The 15,266-nt window shown below is 43.4% G+C and overlaps 1 protein-coding gene across 3 annotated transcripts in view; it reads right to left on the reverse strand.

Annotated features, from left to right (window-relative positions):
• Positions 1-4,692: 4,692 nt before the first annotated feature.
• SFXN1 (sideroflexin 1) overlaps positions 4,693-15,266 on the reverse strand; it is a 39,775-nt gene continuing 29,201 nt past the window's right edge. For all 3 annotated transcript variants that reach the window (XM_042992016.1, XM_042992020.1, XM_042992006.1), the window contains exons 9-11: positions 11,693-11,742; positions 11,239-11,286; positions 4,693-6,855 (exon numbers count right to left, since the gene is read on the reverse strand). In XM_042992016.1, coding sequence (XP_042847950.1) covers positions 6,759-6,855; positions 11,239-11,286; positions 11,693-11,742 — 195 coding nt within the window. In that variant the 3' untranslated portion in view covers positions 4,693-6,758. The remainder of the gene's footprint in view (positions 6,856-11,238; positions 11,287-11,692; positions 11,743-15,266) is intronic.

The following is a 15,266-nucleotide window of genomic DNA, read 5'->3' on the forward strand; positions in this document are numbered from 1 at the left end:
CCCCACCCGCATCAGGTGCTTCAACGGATAGATCCTTCCCTGCCTGTCCTACACCAAACCTGGCCATCTTTCCAGCTTGCCGCAGCTGGAGAGATCGTCTTTCTCAAAGCGTCCTCTCCTCTCTTCCCGAGTTGGCCTCGGAAATTCAGAGGTGCAAGTTCTCCTGCCACCACAGTCCCTTGCCTTGGGACACCTGCGGTCAGCTGCGGGGAGCGTGGGGGGTGGGGGGGGGGGGGGTGGCTCAGCCGCACGATCCCGCAGGCAATGCTGCGCCCTAGCGGCGCCTCTTAGCGCTGCAGCTCCCTCCCACCGGAGCTCGGAAACCAGGGGAGCCCGCTTGGGACTGGCAATGATCCTATGAGGCAGATAAAGCCAAGGCATTATTCAGCAGCCTGAACTTGGCGTTCTTCTGCTTATAAAAGGAATACAGATGCATTCCAGAAAGTATGTGACACGGAAAACTATAAAGAAAACAAAGATTGCCTGTAAACCCAGAGACACCAACTGTTCACCATTTTGGTGTATATGCTTCTAATACGTCTTTTATACATATCCGTGCATTTATTATTAGAAAATTGGGGTTATCCTACACAGAGGTTTTAAAAAATAGTATTTAATGTGTCCTGAATTCCAGAGCAGAAGTCTGAAAACTCAGAAGAGCATAAAGGAGAAAATTTAAAAATCACTTATAATCCCATCATCCAGAGATTGACTTTCTTCTCGACTTATTTATATTAGCGACAATGGACTGTTATTAATCCATTTATCTATCTATCTTGCAAGAATTCCAATCAAAAAATTTTTTTAAAAAGTTCCCAAGGGAGGGGCACCTGGGTGGCTCAGGCGGTTCAACGTCGGACTTCGGCTCTGGTCATGATCTGAGTTCGAGCCTCACATCACATTGGGCTGGCTGCTGTCAGCGAGGAGCGGGTTTCAGATCTTCTGTCCCCTTCTCTCTGCCCCTCCTGTACTTGTGCTCTCTCAAAAATAAATGAAACCTTAAAAAAAAATGAAAAGTTCCCAAGGGAAAACGTATTCTTATATTTTAGATTACCCCACAGTAGAGTAACTTTCTTTTTTTTCCTGCCTAGTAATTTCTCTGGAAATACCCCTCAACCTCCCCCTTCCTCCAACCTCCACCTGACCTTGCGTCCATATGGCTCCTGTGGGAGTAGGCGGGCCTTCCAAGAACCTGAGTGTGCTCATCTGTGGGATTAATTCTTAGAAGAGGAATTGCTTAAAACAGGGCATGTGCTTTTCTAAGTTTTCATAGATACCGCGAACTGTCTTGCAGGGAAATCATAGCAGGTTGCACACCCACTGGCGGTCATGGGAGTGCCTTTTCTCAGCAGGATCCCCCACAGAGTGTTGTCAAACTTTCAGCCCCTGTGATCTGCACTTGAAGCTTAGCTACAAAGTGCTGAGGGCGTGTGCCCCGCGCCAGGCACCCGGCTAGTGTTGTCTCTTTATTAACACTCCCCGAATTGTCACAAGTAGCCCGTGAGGGAAGCGGTGTTATTTTCTTGCTACAGAGGTGGACACTGAGGTTCAGATTGCTTAGCCTGCCTCAAATCACGGAACGGGGCTGAATTCGACCTCAGCCTTTCATCCTAACAACCCCGCGGTGGTTCATTAACGTTGGATGCATCAGAATCACGCGGGGGAGGCTTGTTCAAAGCTGGCTGTGCCCCACCTTCAGAGTTTCTGATTCAGTACTTATGGAAAGGGCCTGAGAACATGCATTTCTAGTTCCCAGTGTCGCCGCTGCTGGTCCAGGGAATGCATTTTAAGAACCGTCGCTCCTGATTCTTATTTTAATCTGGGACTTTATCTGGAAATGACCTTGCAGACCTACATGTTCCACAAACCTTGTGTGTGTGTGTGTGTGTGTGTGTGTGTGTGTGTATGTCTATGGGAATGTGAATAATCTTTCATAGTTCTTTGAATGAACCAAGTTAGGTTTGTGGCCAGTCATCCCACTTCTCCAAGTCTGTTTTCCCACCTTTGAATGGAGATGAAAGCTTTGGGGGAATTATAAGGAGTGATATACGCAAAAAAAAAAAAAAAAAAAAAAAAAGGGCACAACCACTTGGAATATCATAAAATGCTATTCCAAAGTCCGTTATAATTATTCCTATTAATGGAGAAGCTGTGAAATACAGTGGGAACTACTTGAGTTTGACAGGCCTGGATTGAGATGGTGGTTGGGCCACTGTGACACTAGACAAGTTAGTGCACTTTGCTGAGCCTCAAATTCTGTTTTCTTAAAAAGTTTGAGAGAGAGAGTGCGCGCGCATGTGTGCACGAGCGGGAAAGGGGCAGAGAGAGAGGGAGAGAGAATCCCAAACAGGCTCTATTCTGTCAGCACAGAGCATGGGGCTCGATCCCACGACCCCGAGTTCATGACCTGAGCCCAAATCAAGAGTCGGACGCTTACCCGGCTGAGCCACTCAGGTACTCCTTCTCTTTAAAGAGATGGGGATATGATGGGCTCCTTGAGGGTTAAATGTGCATCGTCCCAAGTGTTCTTTCTGCTCCAGAGGCTTTAGGGGCAGTGATGTCCTCAGTGACAAAGGAATGCTCCTGTAACAGTGGTTGCAGCTTGGTTGCTGACAGCCATTTCCCCTCTCAATTTCCAGGGACGGTGTTTGTTTCAGGCTCTAGCCCCAGAAAATCGTACTCCACTCCTGACACATCCTGGTGATGACACAAAATGGATTCTTTTCTGCAAGGAAATGGGAGGCCGCTTTTTCAGATTCCTGGAAAGAGTCCAGTTTGAACCCAATGATCACACGGATCCTTGCCTGGTACCGTTGTTCTAGGTGCTGGAGATATGGCAGTGGACAAAACAGAAATCCCTGCCCTCATAAGCTTATCGATATTGGTTTCCTAAGTACGTCAACACTGAGCCTTGAACTTTCTTGGAATCTGGTGGGGGGCAAAATATGCCAATTCATGGAAAATTGTAGGTTGATCTGAAATTGACGCAAGGACACTCAGATCTCCGGGAACACCAAGAGGTTCAGCTACAGCCAGAACTTGTCAAGCTGTCCCTGGGGCTCCTGTTATCCTGCAGGTTCTGGTTTGGGAGGTCTGGAGTGGGACCTGAGAAGTTTCCTTCCTTCCTTCCTTCCTTCCTTCCTTCCTTCCTTCCTTCCTTCCTCTCTCCCTCCCTTCCTAATGTTTATTTTTGAGAAAGCGAGAGCGAGAGCGAGAGCGAGAGCGAGAGCGAGAGAGAGAGAGAGAATGTGTGTGCGGGGGGGGGGGGGGGGGGGAGAGGAAGAGAGAAAGGGAGGAGGCACAAAATCCAAAGCAGGGTCCAGGCTCCGAGCTGGTAGCACAGAGCCTGACGTGGGGATTGAACTCGTGAACCAAGGGGTCATAACCTGAGAAGTCAGACGCTTAACCGAGCCACCCAGGCGCCCCGAGAACTTGCATTTCTAACACACTTGGATATTCTGGTCTATGGACCACACTTTGAATATCTACATTTTAAGTGACATCTTATATTTATCACAACAAACATGACCTTATTTTTCTTCAGCTTTCAGTAAAATTCTGCATATGCAAAAAACAAAAACAAAAACAAAAACAAACCTAATTTTGAGTATTCCAGTGTTTTACTTTTTCAGACAGGGCTGGAAGTCTGGGTGTCTGATCTTGGCTGCCACCGCAGTTTTCTAGTGACCAGGAGCAGCCCTGGGCATGCGCTTCGCCATTGGAAGCCCTGCTTTTCTCATCTGCGAGCACAGACTTTTCCTACCTTGGTCTCGTTTAGGCAAAACCTTGTTAGACATTTTACAGGACAGATCCAAGTGTCTCCGTTTGACCATTTTAACCTGGGAATTGTAGTTAGGCTGTGGGTTATCTCTGGGAAGGTTGCTGGGGTTCTAAAATATTACCATTAATACCGAGGAACTGGTATTCTCCGTGTCTCTAGAACTCATAAATGTACCACGGGCAGCCATTCACTGAATGTTTACGAGGTGCCCGGCGATATGCGAATTGCCGTACAGGGATGGTCTTGCTCATGTTTACAACTCTATGAAGTAGCTTCAATTATTTTCTCCACATAACCAAAGCGAACAAAGAAAACTGAAGGTCACAGAGAATGTCAGCTGCCCAAACACATCGATTGCCACCGTGGGTACAACCAAGATTCTACCAGCTGTGACTTCTGGACCCACGTTCTTGAGTATGATTAATCTAAGTGATGGACGGAGGGATGGTAGCAAAACAGATGCAGAGACGTGAACGACAAGGTTACAATGCGCAATCTTTTATTAAGTCTGTTAATAAGGCACTCCCCAATCTTGGGTTAACTTAGGTTTCTGAACGACAGAAAATGCTAGTCCCACATTAGCAGCTGACAAACAGTATGAAAGCAAATTCACCTCACCAACCATGTGCAGTGGGACATCCCCCCCCCCACCCCCCCATGCTCATAACAGACGTTCCTGGAATGACACCACAGGGCGGGGGGCAGAGGGTGGGTGCCCGGGGCACATGGTGTTCGAGAAGGTGGAAGACTGGTAGCCCCAAACAGGAAAACGTTTCCTGCCAAAGGCACCACAGAAAACGGTTTCCTCATTAGGAGTTCCTGATGGTAACCAGATGTTAAGTCTGAACGAAAGTACCATCGACTGTAACACAAAAACTGCATCGCCCTTTACATACAAATAAGAGAGAGAATTTATTTTCATTCTGAGTTTATTTAACATTTCATCCAGTTGAACGGAAATAATACATTGACTCCAACACTGGCAAAGACACCATGCTAATACTGAAGTAATAAGATCTGCCAGTCACTAACACGTACAATCATAATTATCACGTGACTAGAAATATGAACAACTATTTACCTTTATAAGCTCATTGCACTTCATGTGGACTTTTCTCCAGAAAAGATATTTCTAAGAGATCAGCGAAATTGCCAATCTTGGTTCATTTGTTCCTTTTTATAAACCACGATTAAATGATACAGTTAATATTTCTATATAAAAGCATCAGGGGTTGGAAGCCTCAGTAAGTGTTTAAAAAGACACATCTCCATGTTCATGATCCCTTCTACAACAGTGCTTTGGTCCTACCTTCTGGTGTGTACAAAATTTTGGTTAGTTCATCAAGCGTCAAGCCAGCTGCTAGCTGATTTCTCAACGAAGGTTAGGATTCTGAAAGGGACCTAACAGTTAATGGGGGAGGGGGCGGTGAGAATTCTGAGATTAGCTGGGGCAGGTGGGGTTGGCGTCAAGCGCTTAGTTAGGTTAAAAACCACCCTTTCAGCACCTCATGGAGATCTGCCTTCAATTTCAGGCTCTTACCGCTATTTAAAGAGAAGCATCTACGGCAACAAAATACATCAGAATGTCATGGGGAACCAATTTGCCTCAAATGGTTTAAGACAGAAAATCTCAAAGAGAAAATTCTGGTGGCACAAAGGAAGGCTCGAGGTACCCCCAAGCTTCAGATCCATAATCCTTTCAGAGAAAAAGAGAAACACGGACACAAGGCACACCATTTTTTCTTTATGAGGAAATACAGACTGGTCACATCGTCGGGAAAAACCTGTCGAAACTAGCTTCTACATTTTTCCCCCCACTTACAAGTCTCTGAATTACAAGTGAACTGAGTGGTCTTCACTCAACAGAACAACCACCTAGCATATGCCTGGAACATCTACAGACGTGAAACATAACCCGTTACGTTAAAAATAGGTGAAGCTACTACAGATGATGTAAACAGTGGTCCATGGATTCGTTATTTTCAAACAGGGTAGAATGCAATAGACAATATTCAAGGAAAATTCATTTAGTCACTGATTCACATACACAACATTTCCGCATCTTTCTGAAAGCCAAGGAGATCTAGACGAATGACCAACACATGTAGCTAGCTGGAGCTGGGCTCTCACTTCTAAAGAATCAAACGAACCAGATCCAACCCAGTCACACAGCACTGGTATTGAATATACTTCCAAAATCCGACACGTGTAACATTTCTGTGATTTGATTACTTGGTGTAAATAACCGAATCTAAGGTCAACAAGTGCGAGGTAAGATGAACTTCGTAAGAATGTAAAACAGAATAAATTTAGAAGTCAACCAAAGAAATCCCCCAGCAATGTGAATGCATATAATCGTGGCCGGCAGGAACAGCTCACGACACTTGTCTATTACCGTGCCTTTTGGGAAGTACATGGGGGAGCTTTCAATCCTACAAATCCAAAAGACATGTCACTTAGTTGGGGTTGCCCACTGCCCAAACTGGAAGTAAACTTCCCTTAATGTTTATGAGTCCAGTTTTTTCCAGCTTAGCCTCAGAGCTTTGTTTTCCCAAATCACTGCTGAGTGATTTGAAACAAGAACAGGATAAACATTCAGTATTTCAAACAGATTTCCTTTTCGCTCACTGATAATCAGTAAGTATTTATTGAGTATATACTGAACATCTACTCTATGCCTAACAGTGCTTTTTAAAACTCTGGGGGAGGGCTGGTATATTGTCTTTGAAAAACAATTACTATAAAAGCCACAGGAAGGGTATTTTTGCAAATTACACCGTGATTCAAATGTAAGGGAGCCAACGGGTGTCGGGCGCCAGGCCCACACCAGGTGCTGTGCTGTAGGTGGCAGCTTGACTCTAAAAGGCTAATGTGGATCTTTAAAAGGTTTCTGCCACTGGGAGAACCCAGGTTGAACAGGCTTCTCCTCACCAGGTCTGCAGTAGGCGGGACAAGCTGTAGAGTTTCTTCCCCTATTTTATAATCCCTTGTTAAAGTACACGCGCCGTAATTCAGGATAGGTCTCTCGGATCTTGGCTTGCAGCTCAGCCTCCAAGCTCATCACAGACATGGAACTGGGATAACGGAGAAATGACAGGATTATTACATGGGCAGAGCAGGGAACTAGAATCTGCAGACGGCAGAGAAGGGACCTTTCCGTGCCACCCCTCACCCCCCCACCCCGCCATGACTGGTATTGTAAAACAGGGTTCTGTTTGAAAAATGCTTCCTGGGCCCTGAAAGTGAGTGTCCAGTTCCTTTTAGACAATTAGTTGTTGCTAAAAATCCAAGAAATACACTTAAGAACCCAACAATTCTTAGTTTTTTTAATGTTTATTTATGTTTTGAGAGAGAGAGAGGGAGAGAGTGAGTCCTGGAGGGGCAGAGAGAGAAAGAGAGAGAGACAGAGACAGAGACAGAGACAGAGAGAGAGAGAGAGAGAGAGAGAATCCCAAGAAGACTCCATGCCTTCAGCGTAGAGCCCAATGTGGGGCTAGATCCCATGAACCATGAGATCAATACCTGAGCCAAAATCAAGAGTCAGATGCCTAACTGACTGAGCCACACAGGAGCCCTAAGAACCCAACAATCATTAAAGCTTACAAACTTCTTCGCTGGGAAAAATAAGCAACACCACTTCCAGACCCTGCTGATATTGGGAAACGTGGTAATATGCCACTGCCCAAAAAGAACAATCTAATGTTCACCATTAATAAAAAAGACATGTATTTAGTGGATTTTTTTTAATGTTTATTTATTTTTGAGAGACAGAGAGCATGATCAGGGGAAAAGCAGAGAGAGAGGGAGACACAGAATCTGAAGCAGACTCCAGGCTCTGAGCTGTCAGCACAGAGCGAGATGCAGGGCTCGAACTCACGAACCGTGAGGTCATGACCTGAGCTGAAGTCGGACGCTTCATGGACTGAGCCACCCAGGCGTCCCGATTTAGTGGAATTTGTAACACTAACAATTCACTGGCACTAATATGCTTTTGTCCATTGTATAATAACACATGCTTATTGCAAAACTTTTAGAAAACACTAAAATGGGGGCGACTGGGTGGCTCAGTCAGTTGAACATTCGACTTCAGCTCAGGACATGATCTCAGTTCGTGAGTTCGAGCCCTGAATCAGGTTCGCTGCTGTTAGTATAGAGCCTGCTTTGGATCCTCTGTCCCCCTTCTCTCTCTGCCCCTTCCCTGCTCATGTTCTTTCTCTCAAAAATAAATAAACATTACAAAAAAAGAAAATACTAAAAATTGCAAGAGAAAAACATCACTCACAGTCACACACCACTGAGAGATGACCTCTGTTAGTCTTTGATGAATTTTAAAAAAGTACTTGAATGTATTATATGCATACATATATTAAAGCTTTTTTTTGTTATAAATGCGTATTTATTATACAAAAGTACGAAGAAAAACTTTCCAGAATACTTACTACAGAAAACCTGGTAATATTTTGATATGTAATTAATCTTTTACCTTTAAATGTTTATTTCTTTATTTTGAGAGAGAGAAAGAGAAAGCATGCGCTGGTGAGGTACAGAGAGAGGGAGAGAGAGTCCCAAGCAGGTTCCGAGCTGTCAGAGCAGAGCCTGACCCGGGACTCGATCTCACGAACTGTGACCGAGCTGAAATCAAGAGTCAACGCTTAACCAACTGAGCCACCCAGTCGCAAAAATAAATAAACATTTATAAATAAATAATAAATAAATAAATACTGGAGTAATATGTTTCTTGGCAGCTGAGTAAACTCCACCTGTAAAACCACCTGGTTCTTGTGTTTACTTTGTAGGAAGAAGTTTAAATAATCCTTCTGCTTCCTTAATGGTGATATGCCAATTCAGACTTTCTAATGTTTTAGCATTGTTAACATTTTCTAGAAACCTGCCCGTGTGCCTGTTTCCAAATCTACTGGTGTAATGATGTCGATAATATTCATTTACCTTTTCAGACTCTGCGAGGTCTCTAGTTATACCTCTTTTTCGTTCACAACACGATTTGTTCCGACTGGCGTCACAAGATGACCATCCATTACTATTTCCAAAGAACCAACTTTTGACCTTTTGTTTCTGGGCCTACCTCCTTCCTTTCTCTTTCCCCGGAGTTTATTCTTTTTGTTCCTTTTTGAACTTCAGTTGGACATTTAGCGCATTGATTTTCAGGCATTCTTCCTTTCTAATATAAACATTTAAAGCCAATCATTTCTCTCAGAGCAACGTTTTTGCTGCTTCCCACAAATTTTGATACGGAGGGTTTTTATTACTTCTCATTTATACAGTAGAATGGGTAACTGTGACATATTTATACAACGGACTATTATATAGCAGTCAGGTACATGAACTCAGCTACATGCAATAATGCGGAGGAATCTTAGCTGTAGGACATTGAATAAAAAAAGAACGAACACCAAAAGACTATACATAGTAATGACACCCTTGTCTAAAAAGTTCCCAAAGAGGCAAAACTAAACATTAGTAATACATATATATGTGTGTATATATATTATATATATAAAGTAAAAAATTTTAAGGGGCGCCTGGGTGGCTCAGTCAGTTGAGCAGCCGATTTCGGCTCAGGTCATGATCTCATGGTTCATGGGTCCACAGGCCCCGCGTCAGGCTCTGTGCTGACAGCTCGGAGCCTGGAGCCCGCTTTGGATTCTGTGTCTCCCTCTCTCTCTGCCCCTCCCCTGCTTGTGCTCGGTCTCTAAGATAAACATTAAAAAAAATTATTTTTTTTAAATAAATAAAAAATAAAAAATTTTAAATGCAATTGTATGATAACTATGAAGTTCTGCATAATGGTTAAATCTGCAGAGGAGGCAGGGAAGAACCTACAAAAAGATGTAACTGACCGGTGATCTTTTTATTCATGAGTGGGCAGTGGGTGCATGGATGTTCATTGTATCATTAAAGTAAACAAAATAAAATAGGGTCATGCTGGGACCAATAAGAACAGTGTGTAAAGAACCAAGGAACAGGAGTAATCCTATTCTATGGAACTTATGAGCAAGAAACAAAAAGAAAAATAAGCAAATGTAGAAGCAAAAAAAACCCAGAGTGATAAGCTTCATTTTTAGATAGGGGAACACAAAAGAGTGCCCTTGGTCTCCCAAATGTGGAAACCACGTACTCTCCAAGGACAGGTGACCTCATGGCACCAGTAGTTACAGAAAAACTTTGAAGGTCCATACCTAGAATTTAAATCAATCATAACAACAAATGTTAGACCAAATACAGTGTTTTTTCTCATAACACTTAAACAAAACCAAGGTCTATGTAAGGAGCTCCTTTATGGATTTTCAAATCCTTTAGTCTCACAATTACAAAAGCTATATTTATTAAGGGTTTACTTTGTATCAGGTGCTCTCCTCGGCATTTGACATACACTATTTCTGAGTCACCGAGTACAAGGTCAACTGTTGGGACACTGGTATATACTAGAGAAATAAACTTTTCTTGCGTTAAGCCCTGAGATTCTGGGGTTTGCACAAGTAAATAGGTACGATTAGCCCTCTTAGGAGATGGAAAAAAAATGCATCTGCCCTGGGCTTAGAGAAGAGGTTCTAAAGGTCCTGCCCTCTCCCAGGGGAGGGCAGGGCTCTAGGCATCAAAGTGGTACAAGGCTCCCTCTCCTGGAGATTTAGTGCCCTATTTAGTACCAGTAGGAGCCAAAGACAGAAGTGAAAGAGCAGGTGAAAAGTGGAGTTCTCTCTCAGGTGGAGGGGACCTGATACAGTTAGTTCCAGAACACTTCATCATGCTTTGAAAGCCTAGGGCACTAAAGACCGTACGTTTGAAGCCTTTCGGCCCGTGAAGGTGCCACGAAGGCAGCAGCAGCCTGGTAATCCTCAGACAAAAGCCAAACAACAAAACGCTGCTCTCTGTGCTTTCATGTTAGACCAGGAGGAGGCTGAAGACCTAGATTTATCCGATGCCGATTTAATGCCCGTCAGTCCCGTTCTTACATCAAAAGCAGGATTGAAGGGTGGCCTGGGATGAAGGCACACGATAAGGCGTTTGAGGCGAAAAGCCAAGTAGGAAGAAGGGAAGCCAATATACCAATCACTGAGACTAAGTGTGTGTAGCTGCTGTCCCTGGGGCGGATCTCAAATTCTAGTGCGTCTGTGTTCCAGCTGCATTTGCCAACGGACTGGGCAGCCAGGAGCCGTATCTAAAGTTTTCTAAAAGCACACTTTTACCAGGAGTTAACGTGATTCTTACAAAAGAATAAAGCATTTTCAAATGTGGTGGTAGAGCTGGATCAAGAGTTTTGAAATTAAGCAGATGTGTGTTTGATTTCTGCCTCTGTCTTGTCCTTTGAGGGACGTGGCTTCATTCATCTTTGTGAATCTCAACGTCCATACAAATGAAATGGGACAGCAGCACCTGCGTCTTCAAATAGTTTTTAGGATTAAAGCTGGTGATCACTCCGAAGAAAAGCAAATACATACCTTTTCTGAGGAAACAGAGCACAACACAGCGGCGTAGCAAACACCAAACTTAGAAAAACGGAAAAGAAAAAGACAAGTCAGAGCCTTTCCAATGGCAACTTTCAGATCCTTTGTCTGTCTCACTTTTATAACGATCCTTCAAATATTACATTTCCTCCCCAAAAATACGTCCTGTTTGTGTAATTTTATCACCAGGGACTGTCAAAATAAGTTTCAAAAAAATCAGAGAAATATCCAGAACTTAAAAAAGAATCACACAGAGTCCCAAATGTTGTAGGTTTCCCTTTGCTTCTATCCAATTGTTGGGACCATACGTTCCCTAAGTTCCGGGATCTGTTCTGGGTCTCACTTTCAAAACCTGTGTCTCACATTATCTACCCATTGCTTTGCCTTTCTTATGCTGTATATTTACCTCCATAAAGGAAATTAAGTATGTAAAAGTGATTCCACTCACCAAAAGCCAACTAATCCAACTTGAATAGGTGCACTCATCCACGGGAACCTCTGTGTGGAGAAATAAATTACTTTGAATGCTTTTTATACAGACTCTTTGAGACAATTTCTCCTGATTAGCGGGAAGGAAACTCTCCACACTACAAGACCCAGATTAGTGAAATGTGGGGGGAACACTGCAGCAGGCACATTAGTTCTGACTTCCTGCAGCCTCCTTGATCTGTCAGTAAATGTCCATGCAGAGATCAAGTGGCTTCTCATTTTTTTCTCTTGCACATATAATCTGAGAGATGCTTGGCTCTAAACAGGTGGAGAAATCATTACCATTTAATTGTAATTCACCTCTTGGCTGGGGAGGCTATACAGCCTGGTGTCAAGGTTGGAAGACAAACTAACCTGTACTCAAATCTCTGCCCTGCCAGTTCGCTCCTGACAGTGGGGGAAAGACAGGCAGAGCCCAAGCGCTCCAAGCTTCTGGTTTTCTCATCTGCAAAACGAGGATCACAGCGGGCTTCCCAACAGTGAATGAGAGAAGATATGTCAGGTATTGGTCATAAGGCACCTAGAACGGTGCCTGGAACGTAGCAGAAACCCAACATTTCCCTCCTCCCCTGCATCTTCCCTTTCTTGCTTTTAGTTGCTGTCAATATGGTTAAAACTATTGCTGGCACAGAAAACTTGTGCCTTTCTCTTTTTTTTTTTTTTAAATGGAAACGAAGGAGTTGGTTGGTCTTTCAGAGAATAAGCAGTTAGCTTTTTAGTTTTCAAAAAGGAGTGGTACCAAAAAACACAATATAAAGAACGGTGGGGTATATGGTTATAGAAACAAGGCCACTGAAACGTCTGCAACCAAGCTGTGAACTGGTCGTTATGAAATCAGCCAACTTAGTGAAGAGTCAACACAAGCTGTTAAAAAAATCATGACCCCCAAGATGCTTGCAGGAGAGGCATACCCTCGTCCCTGAGAAGACTCCTCTGGAGAACAGGTACATCACGCAGGGTAGTGCGGAGGGGAGAGAGGCATGGACTAGAGAGGAAGGGAGAAATGTCATCAAGAGAGGACACACCCACCCCTCCAAGGACAGTAAGAAAAGGACACATGGTATCTTGGGCAACTGGCTTGGAGTGATGATGGATTTTCATCAGGAGATGTAAATCCTCGCCCTGGCACTGCCCAGACTTGTGACGTCTGCGCTGGGTGACAGGAAGGCAAGCTCAGCAAGGAGATTTTGTGAAGGATGAACTTGAGCCCCTGAGAGCGGCCTTCTTATTTCAAGTGGACTCTTGTCTGAAGGGAAGGGGGCTAACCTGTTAAACCAGGGAGCAGCTGCAAGTAATCTCCAAGGACGTGTGCAAGTGAGAGGCCGACTGTGCCTCATGCCAATAGTTTCCATGGAAAGGCTCTCAGTAGTGACAAGGATCCTGGAGAACTCTGACTTCATCCAACCTGGATGTCATCCTCTCTCCTGACTCCTCTCCAGCACCCCATCCGCTCAACTCATCCCCACTTTTTAAACAGCACTTAGCCTGAGATTCAGGGAGCTGTGGATGTTTGGTCTTCCCTCATATGCTCCCACACCTCGAACTGTGCCAACAGAGGCTATCTTAAATAATAGTTTCAATGAATTAGAGACACTACCCATCAATTTAAAAGGTATATATTCATGAGGCCAATGTGCAAAAAGTTAATATGACTCTAAAATCTTCCCTCCGCCAGGATCGTGATCTTTTCCCCAACAGCTTTACTGACTTATGGTAAAACGCACAGATTTGATGTGTAAAGTTTTGATACATGTATTTGGCTGAGAAGCCATCACGACGATCAAGATAATGAACATATCCTTCCATACCTAATGCTTTCCTTGTGCCTTGTGCCCTTGGCAATTTCTCTTTCTGAAACCCCGCACCCCATTCCCTGGCAACCTCTGATCTCTGGTCACTTATATGTATCAGTTTATATTTTCCAGCATCTTATGTACAGAACATATTCTTTTGTGTAATCATTTTGAGGTTCATTCAGGTTGTTGCACGTTATCAATAGTTCATTACGTTTGCTTGCTGAGTTAGGTATTCTATTGCATGGATACAGCACAACTTGATAATCTATTCTCTTGCTGATGACCATCTGGGTTGTTTCTGGTTTTTGGAGATTGCAAATAAAAATAAAGCTGCTGTGAACATCCGTCTTTTATAGACACATGCTTTCATTTCTCCGAGGTAAACACCTAGGAGTGACATGGCTGGGTTAGGTGGTAAACATCTGTTTCACTTTTTAAGAAACTACCAAACTATTTTCCAAAGTGGTTGTACTGTTTTTCATTCCCACTAGCAGGATATGAGAGTTCCAGTTTCTCCACATTGCCACCGACATTGGCTATGGTCAGTCTTTTTGACTTTAGCCACTCCTGGAGGTGTTTAGTGGTAGCTCACGTAGTTTTTACATGAATTTCCCCAGTAACTAAAGATACTGAGCATGTATATGTATATAAACACATATATACATGTATATATATGTATATATGTATATATTTGGGGAAATGTCTGTTCAAACCTTTTGCTCATTTTTTTAAATTGGGTTGTTTTCTTGAACGAGTGTTGAAGGCTCTTTATATCTTCTGTATAGAAGTCCTTTATCAGATACAAGCTTGCATAGATTTTCTCCCAGTCTGTTTGCCTTTTCAAAACTATAAAGTTTTCAAAAAACAGAACTTTATCATTTTGATGAAGTCCAGTTTATCAGTTTTTCTTTTATGGACTGTGCCTTTGCTGCTGTGTCTAAGAAATCTTGGCCAAACTCTCAGTCTCAAAGATGGCCTCTTCTATATTTTGCCAGAAATTTTACAGTTGTAGATTTTTACGTTTAGAGTCTATGAACCATGGGGAGTTAATTTTTATATATGGTACAGTCAATTCCCTATACATAGCCCACAACCTGGCCATCTGGAAGTTTCCCAATAAGCCATGCTGTGTGTCCTCTCTGAGCTTCTGTGGACCATGTATCCTTGGCCACCATTCAAGTCTCTGCCCACCTCCTGCATTTGGGGGAGACATTTCTAATCCCTCTGTGCTGCATTCTGTAATCACCAAGTGTTGGAACCACTGCCTTGTGCCTCTTCCTGTCACTGTGCTTTCTGGCTGTTGAGAGCAGGGCTCTGTCTCTATGACTCAATTACCCAGCACATTCCTTGGATTGTAACAGGGCATTCAGCAAAGGGCTGCTGAGTAAATACATGAGTGAACGAACAAATAAATGCTACACTCACACTTAATTAACAGAAAATCCTGAAAATACACTGAGTAGACAGAGCTGTCTACCTTTGTTAAAAGGAATAAGGAAGAAGCAGAACTAAGGGATGAGGAACTATTATCTCATCTAAACCACAGTAACTTTATTTATTCCTAATGAAAGTGCCAGCAAGGTAAAGAGACCACAGGAGTTATTCTTCAAGAATACCATTCTTCAAAGTGCCAGATTTTAGGCAGTGAACTTTCTGATTTACTGCAAAGGTTTCTGTGAGTCACCTGCCCACAGATGATGCTTTTTTCTAGCTAGCACTCCACTTGGAAAAAGATAA

The sequence above is a fragment of the Panthera tigris genome, chromosome A1, assembly GCF_018350195.1.
Source record: "Panthera tigris isolate Pti1 chromosome A1, P.tigris_Pti1_mat1.1, whole genome shotgun sequence".
In the NCBI taxonomy this organism is placed as follows: domain Eukaryota; kingdom Metazoa; phylum Chordata; class Mammalia; order Carnivora; family Felidae; genus Panthera; species Panthera tigris.